This window comes from Phocoena sinus, chromosome 2 (genome assembly GCF_008692025.1).
Source record: "Phocoena sinus isolate mPhoSin1 chromosome 2, mPhoSin1.pri, whole genome shotgun sequence".
NCBI classification, from domain to species: Eukaryota; Metazoa; Chordata; class Mammalia; order Artiodactyla; family Phocoenidae; genus Phocoena; species Phocoena sinus.
This window is the reverse complement of record NC_045764.1, coordinates 103761804-103779384: the sequence shown is the minus strand read 5'-3', so window position 1 is coordinate 103779384 and position 17581 is coordinate 103761804. Positions and strand designations below refer to the sequence as shown.

The following is a 17581-nucleotide window of genomic DNA, read 5'->3' as shown; positions in this document are numbered from 1 at the left end:
CTCCTCCAAACCCCTCGGTTTGGGGGGTGGGGGGTGGCAGTTAGAAAACAAGAGATTGCTTCTACTCTGACACCCCTAATCCCCAACCTGGAGGGACACAGGAAGCAGGGGGCAGCTCAGTCATGCTGGGGCCTGGGGCCTAGCTAGAGGAAGAAGGAGGGACAAACAAATGGATGGTGGGGGCTGGCTGGTGGAGCCAGTCCGAGGGCCTGGCTGCTGGTGTCACCAGTGTGTACCAGCCTGGGATGCTGGGGGCTCCCTGGGCAGGACGAGTCCCAGAGCCAGGCCGGTGGGCAGTTTCACAGGGACAGAGGTGGGCAGCCTGAGCTTGGGAAGAGCGAGTCTGCTGGATAGAGTGTGGGTGGACCCTCCCTGCCCCATCGCGCTAGAGAAACTTCCCACACTACGGGGACAATTCTTTCCCCCTCACCCGCACATGGACATCCACCAAGCCAGGTGCCCCATCCAGAAAGCTGCTCACGGACCCCTCCCAGGAGATGACACTTGTCGCAACCTCCTCCACCGAGGAGAAAGTGCTTCTGATGCACCCAGTTTCGCAGGAGTCAGCATCCCTCGGACGGTGTGATCTCATCAAAGCCTTCCGACTTCAGCCCTGACAGACCCCGCCCCCGCCCCTCCCCAGCCCGGGCCCAACCCCGCCTCCAGTCGGTTCCTGGCTCCTTGAAAGGGGAAAGGGTGCGGCCTAGCCTCATTTCCCACCCCTACCTCAGAAACAGCCCCCAGAGGCTGGGCTTCCTCCCTCGAGGATGGAGCAACCTTCCTTCCCCTTCTTCCCAGAAGCCTGGCCCCGCCCTCCGCCTCTCATAAACCACTTACCGGCCTGCCCCACGCTTTCCATTCGTGAGGCGGCGTCAGTCCCGTCCCATCAGTCCCGACCTGTTCCACCCAGAGATGCCAGCACCTTCGTCAGGTGAGGCCCCGGCCAGGTGGGGTGCGAGCCAGCCCAAGCCTGTCGGTCCCAGTGAGGCTGCTCCCCACACACCGAGACTCTACACCTGGGAAGCCCGGCTCGGGCACCTCTGCCCCCGCCCAGACCCTCCGGGCAGCTCCGCATGGGTGTTTGACCAGCCGTGGGGAATATGTCAGGAGCCCAAGTCGTGAATGTCACTTGCCTGTGTAATGCAAGGAGCCTTGGCTGGGGGATTCCGCCTAAGAAATGGGTCCTTGAGGCAGGCAGCTCTGGATCTCCAGACTAAGGAGCTGGCAGGTGGAGGGAGCAGGCCCGGGATGGTCTGTGCTGCTGCACCTTGAGGGTGTGACAAGTGTCATCTCCTGGGAGGGGTCCGTGAGCAGCTTTCTGGATGGGGCATCTGGCTTGGTGGATGTCCATGTGCAGGTGAGAGGGGAAAGACTCGTCTCTGTAACGTGGGAAGTTTCTCTAGGTGAGTCTGAAAGGAGTCTTTGGGGAAGGTCTCTGGGTGGGTCTGAGGGAATCTCAGGGTCAGGATCAGATCATCTCAGTCATCTGGCTGGGACTGAATCAGCTCTCTGGATGGAGGGTTTCTGGGTGAGCTGACTGGGGCATGCTGTAGGGGTAAAGGAGGTCTGTGTGAGTGATCATGAGCCTCCCTGCCTTGTCCACACAGGCACGACGACGGGCAGTCCTCGTTCAGATGTGGGCCGCTGGGGAGGGAATCCCTGGCAGCCCCTCATGACACCTTCTCCAGAGCCGGAGCCAGAGCCAGACAGACATGCTCGCCAAAGGCGCAGCTCCTTCTGGGCTCGCTGCTGTGGCTGCTGCTCGTGCCAGAATACAATAGATGAGGACCGGGGGCCTGAGCTCGGTGGAGACCACGGGTCTAACTCCAGGCCTCCAAGGCCCAGCCCCAGGGATGGAAGACCCAACTCCCCGGCTCCAAGACCCAACTCCCTGGGCAGCACTGTGAACACAGCCATCCAAGGTGAGGCCCACCTGTCCACGTTATCTGAGAACCAAAATGCTTTAATGGGCCTGAGACTCATTCTGGAATCTCCGGGGGCCTGGGAGGCTAATGATGCAGGGCCGGACTCCCCACGGGGCTTCACTGAACCTGAGCTCTGGCCTTGCAGAGGGAAAGCTGATGGTGACTGGTGTGGATCTGCTGAGTTCACCCTCGGGCCAGAATCGCCAAGAGCACCACACGGACGAGTTCGAGTACAAGGAGCTGATTATCCGCCGTGGGCAGCCTTTCCACATGGTCCTCTTCCTGTCTCGTCCCTATGAGTCGTCCGATCATGTCACCCTGGAGCTGTTCATCGGTCGGTGGAGCCCGCAGTGGGAGGGGTGAAGGCCCTGGGCAGGGTGGAGTGGGGGTAGGGGGCTGCGTAGCAGGGCTCCCCGCCCTGGTATTAGGGTCAAAGGGGCAGCTTTGGGCTCCTCACTCACCCCACTCCTCGCCCCTGCCAGATAAGGCAGGCGCAAGCATGTAAGTATGTCCCCGGGGGTGCCTCAGGGAGGGTCTGTTTTCCTAGGCTCACCCTCTTCAAGCCTCAAAATTCTTTTTCTTCAGGTGCTTGGCACAGCATCCCCTTCAGTGTTTCTGCCTCTGTGTGTCTTTCGTTCTGGGTCTGCCCTCCTTCCTCAGGGTGTGGCTCCACGCGCTCTCCCACTGTGTCTCTCGGTCTCTCTGTCCCCGTGGCCCAGGGCAGGTGCCTCCTTCATTGCATTGCTTGGTGGCTCCTGACTGCCTAGGCCGGTGCTTATGCTGCCGCAGGGGGCCGGTGACCCCTCGTACCCTTTGATTAGGGCCTAGCCTTGCCCACCCCAGCCTGTAATTTCCCAGGTACCCCCACCACCTCCAGCAAGGATGCCCTGGGCTCTGGAAGCTGCCGCCCCAGGGAGCAGGCAGGGTTGAACTTCAGGATATGAACTGCCCTTTCACATGCAGCAGGGGCAACTGGACCCAGACAGGGTGGCTCTGCTCCTCCAGCCCAGGTGCTGGAACAGTCAGGCAGGGAGAGCGTGACGGTGACCTGGTCTCTTCTAGTCGCCTCTGAGTTGAGTGTCGAGGGAACAGGTTTGGGATGTTGGACTGGATCTCTGCCCTGACATGTGGGCAAACACTGGGTGGGGACAGAGCTGCTCTCAGATTGACCCAGGCGATGGTCCAACTCAGGGACACACTCATTGGCTCATACACTTTCTGGGTGGGGCTGCGAGAAGTCCAAGGCACCATCCCCCCCCCCCCCCCGCCCCCGCCTTCAGATAGGCTGCAGCAGCTAATCGATGCTTCCCCCACTGCAGGAAACAACCCTGAGGTGGGCAAGGGCACCCACGTGATCATCCCAGTGGGCCAGGGGGGCAGTGGAGGCTGGAGCGCCCAGGTGACCAAGTCCAGCGGGAAGAATCTGAACCTACAGGTCCACACCTCCCCCAATGCCATCATCGGCAAGTTTCAGTTCACGGTCCGCACACGCTCAGAAGCTGGCGAGTTCCAGTTGCCCTGTGACCCCTGCAATGAGATCTACATCCTCTTCAATCCCTGGTGCCCAGGTGAGCCTGCTGGAGTCAGAAGCAAGGCATGGACAGGAGGGGAGGGCAGGTCAGGGCTTCCTTTCCTGGGTCTGGCTACGTGCCTGGGTACCTAGCCCTAGGAGAAGCCAGCCTCCCATTGTCCAGGTGAGGGGACCTAGATCCAGGACCTAGAGAGGTGACCAGCCCAAGGTCACACAATCTCACTTCTCCTGGGGAAGGGCCCTGGTTACAGCCACCCTCCTCTGATCATCTCTGTCATGCTCACTGCATCCTTCCTGGGAGGAGTGCTGTCAGGCTAGAGGCGTTCCTGCTCTTCCTCTGCGGTCATGAGTCCTGCAGAATCAGCCCAGGGGCAGGTGGGACCCAGGGAGAGGGCTGGAGAGGACCAGGCATATATGCTTTGGGAACACAGAGGACCTTGTGTATGTGGACCGTGAGGACTGGCGGCAGGAGTACGTGCTTAATGAGTGTGGGAGAATTTACTATGGGACCGAAGCACAGATTGGCGAGCGGACCTGGAACTACGGCCAGGTACGGCTGGCTGGGGCCTCGTGCACTCAGGGGCACTAGAGGCAGGTGGGGTGGGGTAGGGGAGCAGGTGCTGGCCTAGGGGTCACCTCTGCCCTTCCTCCCTCCAGTTTGACCACGGGGTGCTGGATGCCTGCCTGTACATCCTGGACCGGCGGGGCATGCCATATGGAGGTCGCAGAGACCCCATCAGTGTCTGCCGGGTCGTCTCCGCCATGGTGAGCACCCTCGCGTCTCTGAGCCCTACCATGTGTCTGCCTGCTGCCTCCCCTGCTCCACCCCACACTCTTACCCTTCCTGATTCTGTCACTGCTCTTGCAAAGGGTACTGTGGGAAGTGGTCTCACCCTTCTTCCCTCCCTCGCCTGTCCCCCAACGCTCCCCTTCCTGGCTCCGGTTCCAGCTCTTGCGTAATGTAGGGCCAAACCCCAAACTTGGCACACCCAGCATTCACATTCATGTGTCAGACCAGGACGGGGGTGGGGGTTGGGGGGGGTGGGGGGGTGGGGGTGCGGGGGGTCGGGGGGGTGGAGTGGGCAGAGAGCTCTAAGAGTGGTGAGAGGGGCTCAGGCTGCTACTGGACCCTGAAGCCTTTAGGGGTGAGGGATGGTTGCAGGGTCAGAGGCTGGGCCGGGGGCCACACGGCAGGCCCTGAGCTTCTCCCCCAACCCTGCCCCACCCCGTCCTGTCCTGGGCAGGTAAACTCCTTGGATGACAGTGGCATCCTGATCGGGAACTGGTCTGGAGAGTATTCCCGCGGCACGAATCCATCGGCGTGGGTGGGCAGCGTGGAGATTCTACTCAGCTACCTACGCACCGGCTTCTCTGTCCCTTACGGCCAGTGCTGGGTTTTCGCCGGTGTGACCACTACAGGTAGTGGAGGGACGGGACAGGAGCGGCCTGGGCCCTACACGAAGGAGGGAGGGAAGCCAGGCTCTGCCTTCACGAGCCCAGCCCAGCTGTGGCTACAGTGTCGGAACAGGCAGGGTAGCTGGTAGGCTGGCCTTAATTATCATTAATTAGTGTTAACAACCAGAGAGGGGCCTAGAGGAGAGGAGGGAGAAGGGACAGTTAGGGACAAGGCGAGGCCGGTGGCCTGGATTCCCCTAACCCCCAACACTCCCTGGCTCGGTGCCCTCCTGACCCTAGCGACCCCTGACCCAGTTGCCCCTGTCCCCTTGCTACTCCTGACCTCGTGCCTCATCTGCCCCCCACCCCTGCCCGGGCCCCGGGCCCTGAACCCCAACCCTGGTTTCCCCACAGTGCTGCGCTGCCTAGGCCTGGCCACCCGCACCATCACCAACTTCAATTCCGCGCATGACACAGACACGTCCCTCACCATGGACATCTACTTTGACGAGAACATGAAGCCACTCGAGCACCTGAACCATGATTCCGTCTGGTGAGGCTGGGGCTGGCCTGCCCTTCCCTGCTGAGGACTGGTGACCCGAGGCCTGGGCGCCAGGGGGATGCCGGGGAGGCCCTGGGGGGTGGGCAGCTCACAGAGCCCTCTGGCCATGTCCATCCAGGAACTTCCACGTGTGGAACGACTGTTGGATGAAGAGGCCGGATCTGCCCCCAGGCTTCGATGGATGGCAGGTTGTGGACGCCACACCCCAGGAGACCAGCAGCGGTGAGGCGGGGCCCTGCCTGGCTCCTGAACCCCACTTGGGGCCCCTCCCTGTCTCCCCAGCCAGGGTAACAAACTCCAGCGTCCCGGACGGGGCCTTAGAGCCGGGCCCTTTAACCCCGCCGTTCTTCAAACAGACTCCTCGGGGCAAATCACCATGTGGCCCTTCATTTATTTTTACCTTTCTGCGTAACTATTTGCCTAAATTTTATTTATTTGTAATGATTATGACACTCAGATGGCTCAAAAGTCCAAGGATTCGAGAGAATTCAGTGAGAGGTTTCCTTCCCCTGACAAATCCACTATTCCCACTTGCTTTTTTATTTACATATCCTGGAGGTAATTAATTGAAGGACCCTTTTATTTATGTATATTCTTTTAAAGTTTAAAAAGTCATTATTTTAAGTAAAACATGCTTGGAAGGAAAAAAAAAGGATAGAATTGTAGAGCATAAAGTATACAATTCCCTATCCTCTCTCAGGTGGTTTGTTTCGTTTTGTTTCAAGGAAATTTCTATATCCTACTCCAGACCTGATACGTTGGACCTTCAGGGAATAGACTCTAGGAGTCTGTATGTTTGAAAGTTCTGGTGATGTTGCAGATCAGCTGGGTTTGGGCGTTCCTCTCGGGCACAGAGCATTAGGTCAGCAGCCGAGAAGACCCAGCCCCCGACTTCCTCTCTTTCAACACATATTCTCACTTTTACCAAGTTCCTCTCATATCTGTTCCACTGCTCCACTGAGTTATATGTACAGTATGAAAAAATCAGGTTTCAGATAGGTTCAAAGGAGAAAAGAGCTTCTGTAACACAGTCCAGCCTAAGAAGTAATCACTGACGACATAACCTACTAGTCTCTTTTCCACAACGCACGTTTCTGCAAAAATTAGACTTCCCGTGCTGTTCTCAGACAGGTCCCGCACACCCTTCCCACCTTAATACTCTGGCCCCAGGCAGCCCCACCTGCTGGACCGGTTGCCTCTCCCCCCAACCCCTGCCACCTCTCCCTTCCTCACCCTGGGTCAGATAGCCTTCCCCTAACCTACATTCCTCCTCTGGTCTCTGGCCAGACCCCTCCCCCCTCAGTCATCTCTGTGAACGGTGCCCCCTGAGTTGTGCCACCCCAGTGATGCCTGCGACGCTGGAACAGCCTGCAGGACACCGGGAGATCTGAGTTCTCATCCCCACTCTGGGAAGTGGTGGGCTGGGCGGCGGCCAGGGCCTCTGAGGCCAGCCAGACCCGGGCTTGATTCTAGCTTGATCACTTCTTGGATATGTCATCTTGGGCAAGTTCCTTGCACCTTCAGGTTTCGGTGTTCTTGTTTGTAATAGGTGGGTGATATGTACCATGCAGGGTGGTTGGGAGGAGCTAATGATAAGTCATAGTAGACTAGCAGCATCGCTGGAGCTTAGTAGCTACTCAGTTAAGTATTAGCTCCTTCCTTCTCTCTGTATCCAACTGTCTTGGGAGATCCTGGCATCTACTTTGCCTCACTGAGCCTGTCTCCCCATGTGTAAAAGGAGACCATCGTGCGAGATGTTTTCTAAGATTCTCTCCTGTTGGATGGCCCTCACTTCCTGTTCTGTGTCCTCTCCTGCCAAGCTTCCTCCCTATCAACCCATCTCTTCCAGAAAACCCTCCCGAGCACACTGAGGACAGACTGTGTTTCCCACCAGCTCCCCTCTCACCTCCCCACAGAGAGGACACAGTAGGCTGCAGAGCTGAAGGATTGTTCTGGATCTTTCTGGAATGGTGACTGTGATGTCATTGCTCTCCCAGCCGGCAAGCAGAGCCACGGTGGGCTCTGGGTTTGTCTTGATGTAGGATGGCTGTTGACCTCAGGGGGTTACAGACAGCTGACATGCAGCTTCAGCCAGTAGAGGAAGTATGCCAGCAATTTGATTAGCAAGGCAGGCCTGTCCCCACAGTTGTCCCTGTCCCCCTATCCCCCACCAAGGACTGAGGCCAAATAGAACGTGTGCACTCCTTTGTTTAATCTCCCTGAGTTGGACTGGTGGGAGCTGACCCAAGGCAGTGGGCGCTGGGCCTGGATGGGTGGGCCCAGGATCTGGGTGGGGGGTTCCCCCTCAGCCTCCTCGGATCTCTCACCCCCATGCTACCCTCACTCCCCTAGGCATCTTCTGCTGTGGCCCCTGCTCTGTGGAGTCCATCAAGAACGGCCTGGTCTACATGAAGTATGACGCACCCTTCATTTTTGCTGAGGTGAGGCCTGTGTGGCCGGTGCCTTTGTGGGCAGCCTGGGGAGACCAGGGCACTGGTGTTAGCCCTGGGTTCTCTGGTCCTGACCTCACCACCGACCGACTAGCTGTGTGACCTTGAGCAAGTCACTCATTCTATGAGTCTTAGTTTCCCCAACTGTTAAAAGGGGGATAATAATGGCTGCCATGCTTCCTGTGCTCAGGATCAAAAGAAATAATGGGTATGAAGCTGCTCTATAAGTCGTAGAGTCAGCGAACGAGCGTAAGGGATTACTGTTATTAATGGTGAATGCATTGTAAGGAGCCTCCCAGACCAGTTTCTTCCCCACTCTCTGGCCCTGTCTGGCTCAGCTTGGAAAGTCTCCCGGTTTGGCTCTTCCAGGAAGCTCCTAACCTTCGGATCTAGCCCTCCATGCAGCTCCTAGGATGCAGGGAAGGCAGCTGGGGGTCAGGCCCACCCTCAGACCCTCTGGCTCACTCACTCCCGGCTCACACCCCACACACACCCCAAACAGGTGAACAGTGACAAGATCTACTGGCAGCGGCAAGGTGATGGCAGCTTCAAGATCGTGTACGTGGAGGAGAAAGCCATCGGCTCGCTCGTCCTCACGAAGGCTGTCGGCTCCAACATGCGGGAAGAGGTCTCCCACATCTATAAGCACCCGGAAGGTACCAGCCCCCCAACCTGGCCAGCTCCGACCACGCCAAGGGTTCCCACCAAGCACTCGCCAACGCCAGCAGCAGTGGTAGGCTCACCATTGACCCTCAACCCCCAGGCTCAGAAGCAGAGCGGAAGGCAGTGGAGACCGCAGCCGCCCACGGCAGCAAACCCAACGTGTACGCCATCCAGGACTCGGCTGAGGATGTGGCCCTGAAGGTGGAGGCGCAGGACGTAGTGATGGGGCAGGACCTGACCATCTGCGTGGTGCTGACCAACTGTGGCAGCAGCCCCCGGACTGTGAAGCTGCACCTCTACCTCTCCGTTACCTTCTATACCGGCGTCTCTGGGTCTGTCTTCAAGGAAAGCAAGAAGGAAGTGGTGCTGGCGCCGGGGGCCTGTAAGTGCTTCTTCCCCAGCCCTGCCGCCTCCCCCCCCCCACCCCGCCCCACGGCTGGGCACCCCGGGGCTGGGGACATGGAGACCCCAGGAGGCCGGGTCTGGGGAAGCTGGCCTCAGTGACACCATGCCTCTTCCCCCGCAGCGGAGCGCACGGCCATGCCCGTGGCCTACAAGGAGTACCGGGTCCACCTCGTGGACCAGGGGGCCATGCTGCTCAACGTCTCGGGCCATGTCAAGGAGAACACGCAGGTGCTGGCCAAGCAGCACACCTTCCGTCTGCGCACCCCGGACCTCACCCTCACGGTAGAGCAGCTGGCTGGGGCAGGGGGAAATCGGAGGGCCAGGGGAGGGGGCACTGGGCCAGGAGCCATGGCAGGAGGAGGTCAGGGACCAGCTCTGAGCTCCTGGGCTTCGGTTTCCTCCTCTGGAAAATCAGATCTCATTTCCCTGATTCTGTGGTGGTTGCAGCTGGAGAGTGGGTTGGAGTTTCCTGTCTGGCTTTGGGAGAGCCCTCTCTCGGGGGCAGAAACGTGGGGTGAGGGCGGTCTTGATTCGAAGGAGCTCTCCCTCTCTGGGGGAGCGTCTGGTCCCGTGAGTTCGGCCAGGGGCTCTGATGGGGGCCTCTTTTTCTCTCAGTTACTGCAAGCAGCCGTGGTTGGCCAGGATTGCGAGGTTCAGATTGTCTTCCAGAACCCCCTGCCTATCACCCTCACCAACGTTGTCTTCCGGCTCGAGGGTTCCGGGTTGCAGAGCCCCAAGACCCTCAACGCTGGGTGAGTCCGGGCCCCTCCTCCTTCCCCTGCCGCTGCCCTTGCCTGCCTCCTGGCGGCCTGGGTCCCAGCTTTGCTTCCTCTCTCTGTCAGGACGGTAAGGTCTGTCGCTTGGGGCCCGCCAGCAGCACCTCCTGACTCAGTTCAGCCCACCCAGCACTTAAAAGGCCTGCTGTGGGCAGTGCTCCGCGGTGTCCCCGCCCTGCCTCACCGGCTGGTTAGGGAGCTAAAACCTCACATAGGAATCCCTAGCAGCTCGTCACTACTGTCACCCAGCACTCAGCAGTTGAGCAGGCACTGTCAGGAATATAAGTGCATTTGGAGACCACAGAAACCCCTTAAGGTACATTAGAGATCATCACCTGGGCCGTGTGCCCCAGGGCAAGTGACTGATCTCCTCTGCGCCTCAGTTTTCTCACCTGTAAAGTAGGGATAACGATAAGCCTGGCTCTGAGGCTCAGAAGAGACGCTGCCCGTAAAGCACGCAGCATGGTGCTCGGCACAGCATCAGTGTTGGTAGCTGTCCCCGCCCTTTACAGACGGGGCAGCTGGTGGCCGCATCTCACAGGGTCTCACAGCTCCTAAGGGGCAGGCTCTGCCCCTCCCGCTTTGCTGAGAGCACAGGCTCTCAAGCTTGTTGCCGGCGTGGTGGCATGAGGGCCGAGCAGCAGTTCCGAAGGCGAGAGCCCTGTGCCTCGGGCCCTCACCCAGCCTGCCGGGGCCTGATCCCGAGCCACGTGAGGCTCTGGGCCAGGCCCGTGCCCACAGTCGTGTTCCTGGGCCTGTGCTGCCATCTCTGACGCAGACCCACGCACGCAGGAACAGCATAGAGGGAAAGCAGAGAAGGCCAGAGGCTGACTTCTAAGGTCAGCCCTCTGGGATCAGGGACAGGAAGTTTCCTCATTCCACAAAGAGCTCCCGAGGGACAGTGACAGCATGCGCTCGGAGGGGCTGGGTGAGGAAGCAGAGGGTCCCTGCCCACCCTGCCCATCCCTCTCCCCACACACAGCAGGCGGCTCTGCCTGGTGGTGGCTGCCACTTTCCCCAACAGGCCAAAGCTGAAAAGGTTGCTTGCTGTTCAGATCTTTGCCCCAGCCTGGCCCCCTGGATGATGGGACACATCACAAACGAGTGCTCTCCTTCCGTCGCCCTAAAAGGGCCTCTGGCAGCTTAGAGAGTGGAGCTTGGAACTTCCAGACAGCTCACCTGCTGGTGTCTCTCACCTGCAGCTGACAGAGGGAGGTTCACCTGTTCTGAGGGATTCCCCAGAGCGGGGCTCCCCTCAGCAGCCCCACCAGATCTTTGATTCTTGCCTCTGCCTGGGAATAAGGAAAGGACCGCTGCACTGAGTGATGGACACCCAGCTCCTCTCTTCAGCTGTGGGGCTTGTGCGAGTCTCCCCCCACTTAAAGGTCTCAGTCTTCCCATCGGTAGGTGAGAGGGTTAGATGGTAGTTTCTCAAGGCAGGTCCTCCTTGGACACCCTGTGGCTCCTCAGCTGCTGTGAGCCCAGGCCAGGGCCACCAGGACAGCTGAGAGCCCTGAGCTCCTGGCTCGGATATATTAGATTCCAAAACGGGCATCACTTCCCTCTCATCTGCGCATCCAAGGCTGCGGCATGGAACCCCATTGTGCCACCCAGCCTGCTGAGCGGCCACTTAATAAACATTCCAGAACTTACTCCTTCAGATGGCTATTGTCACCACCAAAGCAGTCACCAGGGGAAGCTGGAAGTCTGCTCCAAATCCTTCTCGGGAATTTCCCCCAGAGCCTGAATCATATTCTCTAGAATGTCCTTAGGGTGGTCTTCTAAGGGGGTGGATTTGACTTTGGGGAAACAGCCTCAAGTCATTTAGAATTAAGACTTAATTAATAAGGTAAGTGAACAAGGTGGGTCATAATGCCCTTTTCGATCAGAACTGCAGCTTGGCTGTAAAGGAGGGGCAGTGACTTGTCCGGGTGTGCGTGCGCACCCAAGTTGGGTGCGTGTGATGTGTGTGTGGTTTTAAATGGCTGTGAAGGAAAATCTGAGAGGAGTTTTTTCAAATGTTCAACAGGGTTGAACCAGGACATAATTGAAGGACAGTGCTAATTTGGATGTCTAAGTTCTGATGTCCTGTCAGGGAGTTGGTTTTATTACCTGCACTCACTTACGGGCACATTCCAACATGAGCAGCTGACGTGCTCAGCTTAAAGTGGCAAACTGGGGTGCAGCCAAGGTCTCGCCTGACTCTTAAGACCTACTCTTAAGGGTAGGAAGAGATCTTGACATCCCTAGCTGGAACCTGGAGAGCATTTTCTCTTGGAAATAATGTTATAAATAAAGGCTAGGCTCTGAAATAGTGCAGTTCAATCATAGTATGGGTTACATAGACTTTTGAAGGCTGATCGGAACCTAAACAACCTTTAACCTGCATCGATGGAAAAGTGAGCACAAATTAAAAGTGCAGATTCGTAACCAGGCAGAGTATAGCCTACCTGCTAAGTTATAGACTTAATTTCTTTCTTTCTTTTTTTTAAATAAATTTACTTATTTATGTATTTATTTTTGGCTGCGTTGGGCCTTCGCTGCTGTGCGCGGGCTTTCTTTATTTGCGGCGAGCGGGGGCCACTCTTCGTTGCGGTGCGCAGGCTTCTCGTTGCGGTGGCTTCTCTTGTTGCAGAGCACAGGCTCTAGGCGCTCGGGCTCAGTAGTTGTGGCTCACAGGCTCTAGAGCGCAGGCTCAGTAGTTGTGGCGCACGGGCTTAGTCGCTCCGCGGCATGTGGGATCTTCCCGGACCAGGGCTCGAACCTGTGTCCCCTGCATTGGCAGGCAGATTCTTAACCACTGCGCCACCAGGGAAGTCCCTAGACTTAATTTCAAGTTGTATATTATGATAGGAAGTCTAGAAATTAAGTCTATAACCTAACAGGTAGGCTATAGATATCTATCTCCCTGTCTCCCCTGCTTCCCACCTTCATAGAGCTTGGAGGCACCTTCAAGACCATCTGATCCCACCCCCTCATTTTACATTCGCTTCCGTTTTACACCAGAAAGTGAGGATGACTGGTACTTTGTTCTAAACCACACAGTTAACAACGGTAGAAGGAGTACAGAGTGGTCCGGGGACGCCCCTTGGAAGCAGGCTCCAAGCTGTTTTGCCCCAAGGAGAGTTCATCCTCAGTGCTGGGGTGTTGACTCATTCTCTTGGAGGACTGTGGTGTTTGCACAGAGTCTGGCTCCAGAGACAGTCCCCAAGGCAGGCTCAGGTTGAGCAGGGGCCAGAGGTAAAGGTTTAAGGCAGAGGCAGGAAAGGACAGATGCTAACAGGCGTGAGAAGGTGCGATATAAATGCAGTCACAGTCAGTGTGTAAGCACACGTGCAGATTGCTGGAGGAGCTCAGAGAAGGGTGAGATTCATTTTCCTGAGGGCAGGAGGTGCTCCAGGGAGCCCTCACTGAGGAGGAGTTGTGAGCTGGGTCTGGAGGCAGCCTGGGGGCAAAGCTTGAAGACAGAGGTGAGTTCAGGGAAGGGGAGGAGCTCAGTGGGACTGGCGGGCAGGAGGAATGGGGGGATGATGAGGTGGTGCAGGCAGGCAGGGTGACTCAGAGTGAGCCTGTGTGTCAGGTTAGGGAGCTACAGTTTCATCTATCTCATAAACACCGAGGAAGCCAAGCCGGTGAAGGGCTCAGTTCATCTCTGAGTGCTTGGAGAATAGAATGGAAAATGAGATGGGAGGCAAGGAGGCCAGTTAGAAGGCTGGTGAAATTGTGATTCCCAGAGGGGTGGTCTGGGACTAGAGGTCCATGGGAAGGAAGAAAATAAAGACACTGTAGTGTGTGTGTACACACCAGCATGTGTGTTTCTTTCTCTCTCACTCACACACACGAATGTGTGTCAATTTAATTGAAAGATGCCAATTGTCTGTTCTTTTTTTTTTTTTTTTAATACCAAGCTGAAATATGATCGTAGCAGAGGATGATTAATTTTCTTCCACCTTCTTCCTCGGCAAACCTGAAAGTATTTGGCAATGCCATGTTGAGCCCCAGAGTCTCCCTTTGAAGTTTCCTTGTTCTTGGAAAACCTACGGGGATTGGGGCTGACCTGGTTGGGGCAGGAGCATTGGCCATGGAGAGGAGGGGAGGCAGTGCCTCTGTCTTTGTCCGGATGTTTGTGAGAGCAGGGAGGGAGGAGTCCTGGATGCTGAGGAGATTTCCAGCTCCAGCAGCTGGGTGGGTGGCCACTGATCTAGCCTTGCAGAGGTGGCCTTGGGGTTCAGGCATTGTTCCGGATGTGGAGATTCCAGCTGAGCCCAGAAATGCCTGAAGGGCTCCACCTGCTGCTCCTTCCTTCCTGCCTGCCCCATCAGCCCTTACTCCCCACTCCACCCTCGGTCACCCCAGGCCCATGATTCTATCTCTGCCCACAGGGACATTGAGGGCAACAAGAGAGTGACACTGCGCCAGACGTTCGTGCCTGTGAGACCAGGCTCCCGCCAGCTCATCGCCAGCTTGGACAGCCCACAGCTCTCCCAGGTTCATGGGGTCATCCAGGTGGATGTGGCCCCGGCCGCTGGTGGCAGGGGCTCCTCAGATACTAGAGGCAACGGTAGCTCAGAGGAGACTATCCCTATTGCATCTTGAGGTGGGGCTTAGCCCTGGGCCAGGAGCAATGCGAGTGGAGTCAGATGAGCAAGGGCATTGCCTCAAGACAGGGGCCCGCTGCAGAGCGGTTCCCCAGAGCCTCAGGTGGGGAGACCGGGACATCTGGGGAGGAACTGATCTCATTTGCACAGATGCTAATAAACTGTTTTACAATGAAGCTGCCGTTCTGTCCATCTGTCAGTCTATGCCGAGCCAAGGAGCCCCACGGCCTATCCTGGGGATGCTCTTGGCATTTCTGACGCCCCTAGTTCTGAGAAGCACGGCTGGCACGTCAGCAGTGGTACCACTCAGCAGCTCTTGAGATGGGGCCGCTTGGCGTCAGGACAGCCTCCAGCGCTTACCTGCCCAGTCTTCACCCGCTGACCAAAGCCCTCGGAAGCTCCCTGGGCTCAGTGGCCTGCCGCTTCCACAGCACCCCCTGTGGGAAAGAAGAACCTAAAGTCCCTTCTGTAGGCACATGTTTGAGGTAGAAATAGGCTGGAGTTCTCTCTGAGCCGCAGAAGCCACGTTCTAATATTGATCTTCAAATATCCTTGTCTAAGAATTGTTACAAAAGTAATACGTGTTCAGGGTTGAGCATTAAGAAGATACAGAAAATTATAAAGCAGAAAATAACAATAATCCTCAAGCCCCGCCATGTACAGAAAGTAACTTAGCCTTGTTTCATATGCTGCCTCCCTGCCCCCCTCCCACAAATGACCTATGGTGAGCATTTTCCTACAGCATTAAATAGTCTTTGAAAGCATCGTGTTTAGAGACTGGATGGTAGGCTAGGCTTCCAGGCCACCCTCCTGGTCCTCCTGGATCTCTGGCTATCCTTCTCAGTTTCCTCAGCTGGGGCCTCCACCTCGGCTCAGACTCCAGTGTTGGGATGACTCAGGCCTCTGCCCCAGGCTCTCTCTCATCCAGCTACACTCTGTCAAGGTGAACTCTGCCAGACTCGAGGTTTTAAGGACTGCTGGCTCCCAAAATTGTATATTTTCCTTGAACCTCAAATCTGTATATTTACTGCCTTCTCCGTATCTCTACAATGTGGATGTCCAATGTGGATGTCTCAAAGACACCCCAAGTAGAACACATCCAAGGTCAAACTCCTGACCTCCCTCCAGCATATATCCTCCTACATCTTCCCCTACATCAGTAAATGGCACCTCCATCTTTCCAGTTTCTTGGGCCCAAACTCTTGGAGTCACCCTTAACTCCTTTCTTTCTCTCACATCCCACATTCAATCTGTCAGCAAATCTTGCTGGTTCTACCTCCCATTCATAGGTGTCTAGAATCTGACCACTCCTTATCTCCTCTACAACTGCCATCCTGCCCGAGCTGCCTTCATCTCTCAGCTGGACTGTTGCACCCCCTTCCTAATCATTTCCCCATTTCCACTCTTGCCCTTTGATACCCTGTTCTTCACACAGCAGCTGGAACGAGCAGGTGAACCAGATCATGTCAATCTTCTGCTCAAAACCTTCCACTGGGGCTTCCCTGGTGGCGCAGTGGTTGAGAGTCTGCCTGCCGATGCAGGGGACATGGGTTTGTGCCCTGGTCCCGGAAGATCCCACATGCCGCGGAGCGGCTGAGCCTGTGAGCCATGGCCTCTGAGCCTGCGCGTCCGGAGCCTGTGCTCCGCAATGGGAGAGGCCACAACACTGAGAGGCCCGCGTACCGCAACAAACAAACAAACAAAAAAAAAAAACCTTCCACTGGCTTCCCCCAAAGTTAAAGTCCTTACAGTGCTCTGTGACTCCGCCCTCCCTCCCCTTCCCCTCCCCCGGCTCAGTCCATCCAGCTCGCTGGCCCCTTCCTACCTGGACAGCGCCTGGCACATTCCTGCTCCAGGGGCTCTGCAGGGCTGTGCTCTGCCTGAGGACTTCTTCCCCACATGGCCCCATGGCTCACTCCCTCTTCTCCTTCAAGACTTCCTTAAGTGCCACCATCTTAAGGTCTTCTCTTCCATCCCATTTTAAAATTGCAACACCTTCTATGTTTCCTATCTCCCTTTTTTCTTTCTTTTTCTCCGTAGTACATGTTACCATGTGGTGTTCTATACATTAAATTTTTTGTATCATTTATTATCTAATTCTCTCTACCAGTACTGCACCATCCTAGTCCAAGCCACCATCCTCCCTCACTTGGATTGAAGCCCCAGTCCTCTCACTAGCCTTTGCCCTGCCCTGTCTATTCTCAACTTGGCAGCCAGAGGGATGCTTTTAAATGTCAGTCAGATTATGTCACCGATCTGCTCACACTCCCCAGTGGCTACTCACTTCTCGCAGAATAACAGCCATGGCTGCTTCACTTTCTTGGTGTTTCTCAAAGCCTTGACCTCCTGGCCTTTGGACTAACAGTTGCCCCTGCCTGGCACACTCTTCTTCTGATATCCGTGTGGCAGGCACTCTCCCCTCCTTTGAAGTCTATCCTCGAATATCACTGTCTTAATGCGGCCTTTTCTGGCCACCCTATTTTAAATTGCAACCCACTCCTCTCCTCATGACCACTTTTCCCTGCTTTATTTTTCTGCATAACACTTATCCACATCCAACATATTCAATATTTTAACAATGCATTTATTCATTGTGTCCCCCCTCCCCCAAGTGGAATATAAACTCCACAAGAGCAGTGATTTTTGTCTGATTTGGTCTCTGTTGTATGCTCAGAATTTAGTGCATAGAAATGCTCACTAAATACTTGCTGAGTGAAGAAGAATTTGGCACTAATCTATTTATGTATAATAACACCTGTCATCTTCACAAAGACCTCATAAGGTCACTGTATTATAATTTCCCCTCTACAGATGAAGAATCTGAGGCAAGGGGCTAGGGAACCCATCAAAATCATTTAGCACTCTAGAATAGGATTAGAACCTGGACAGTCTGGCTCCACAGCCTGTATTTTATCTCAGACTGAAAGTGACCCCACAGAGCTCTTAATTCCACCCCCAAACTCTTCTTCCCCTAGTTTCTCCCGTCTCACTGTTACTATAATCACCCAGTTGTTCCAGCCAAAAACCTACAAGTCACCCTTGATTCCTCCCTCTTCTCTCCTCCCAGATTCACTCCACCAGTATTTCTTATGAGTTCTATGTCCAAAATCTATCTGAATCTGTCATTCTCTCCACTTGCATTGTCACTGTGCTCTCTCCCTATGGAACTGCCATAGCCTCCCGGTGTGTTTCCACTCTTGTTCCTGAATAATCCGGTTTCTACACAGCCAGTGAGCTTTCTAAGCTCTAAATTAAATCCTGGTACTCTCCTGCTTG

At 55.9% G+C, this 17581-nt stretch overlaps 1 protein-coding gene across 1 annotated transcript; it reads left to right on the top strand.

The window, feature by feature from the left end:
* Nucleotides 1–796: 796 nt before the first annotated feature.
* Nucleotides 797–14492, top strand: TGM1 (transglutaminase 1). Its single transcript, XM_032619166.1, has 15 exons — nt 797–931; nt 1608–1922; nt 2071–2259; nt 3245–3493; nt 3888–4006; nt 4114–4221; nt 4701–4875; nt 5266–5404; nt 5532–5635; nt 7766–7854; nt 8366–8519; nt 8627–8908; nt 9053–9213; nt 9547–9683; nt 14090–14492. The coding sequence occupies exons 1-15, from the start codon at nt 913–915 to the stop codon at nt 14301–14303; spliced, it is 2454 nt and encodes an 817-aa protein (XP_032475057.1). The 5' UTR covers nt 797–912; the 3' UTR covers nt 14304–14492.
* The last annotated feature ends 3089 nt before the right edge of the window (nt 14493–17581 follow it).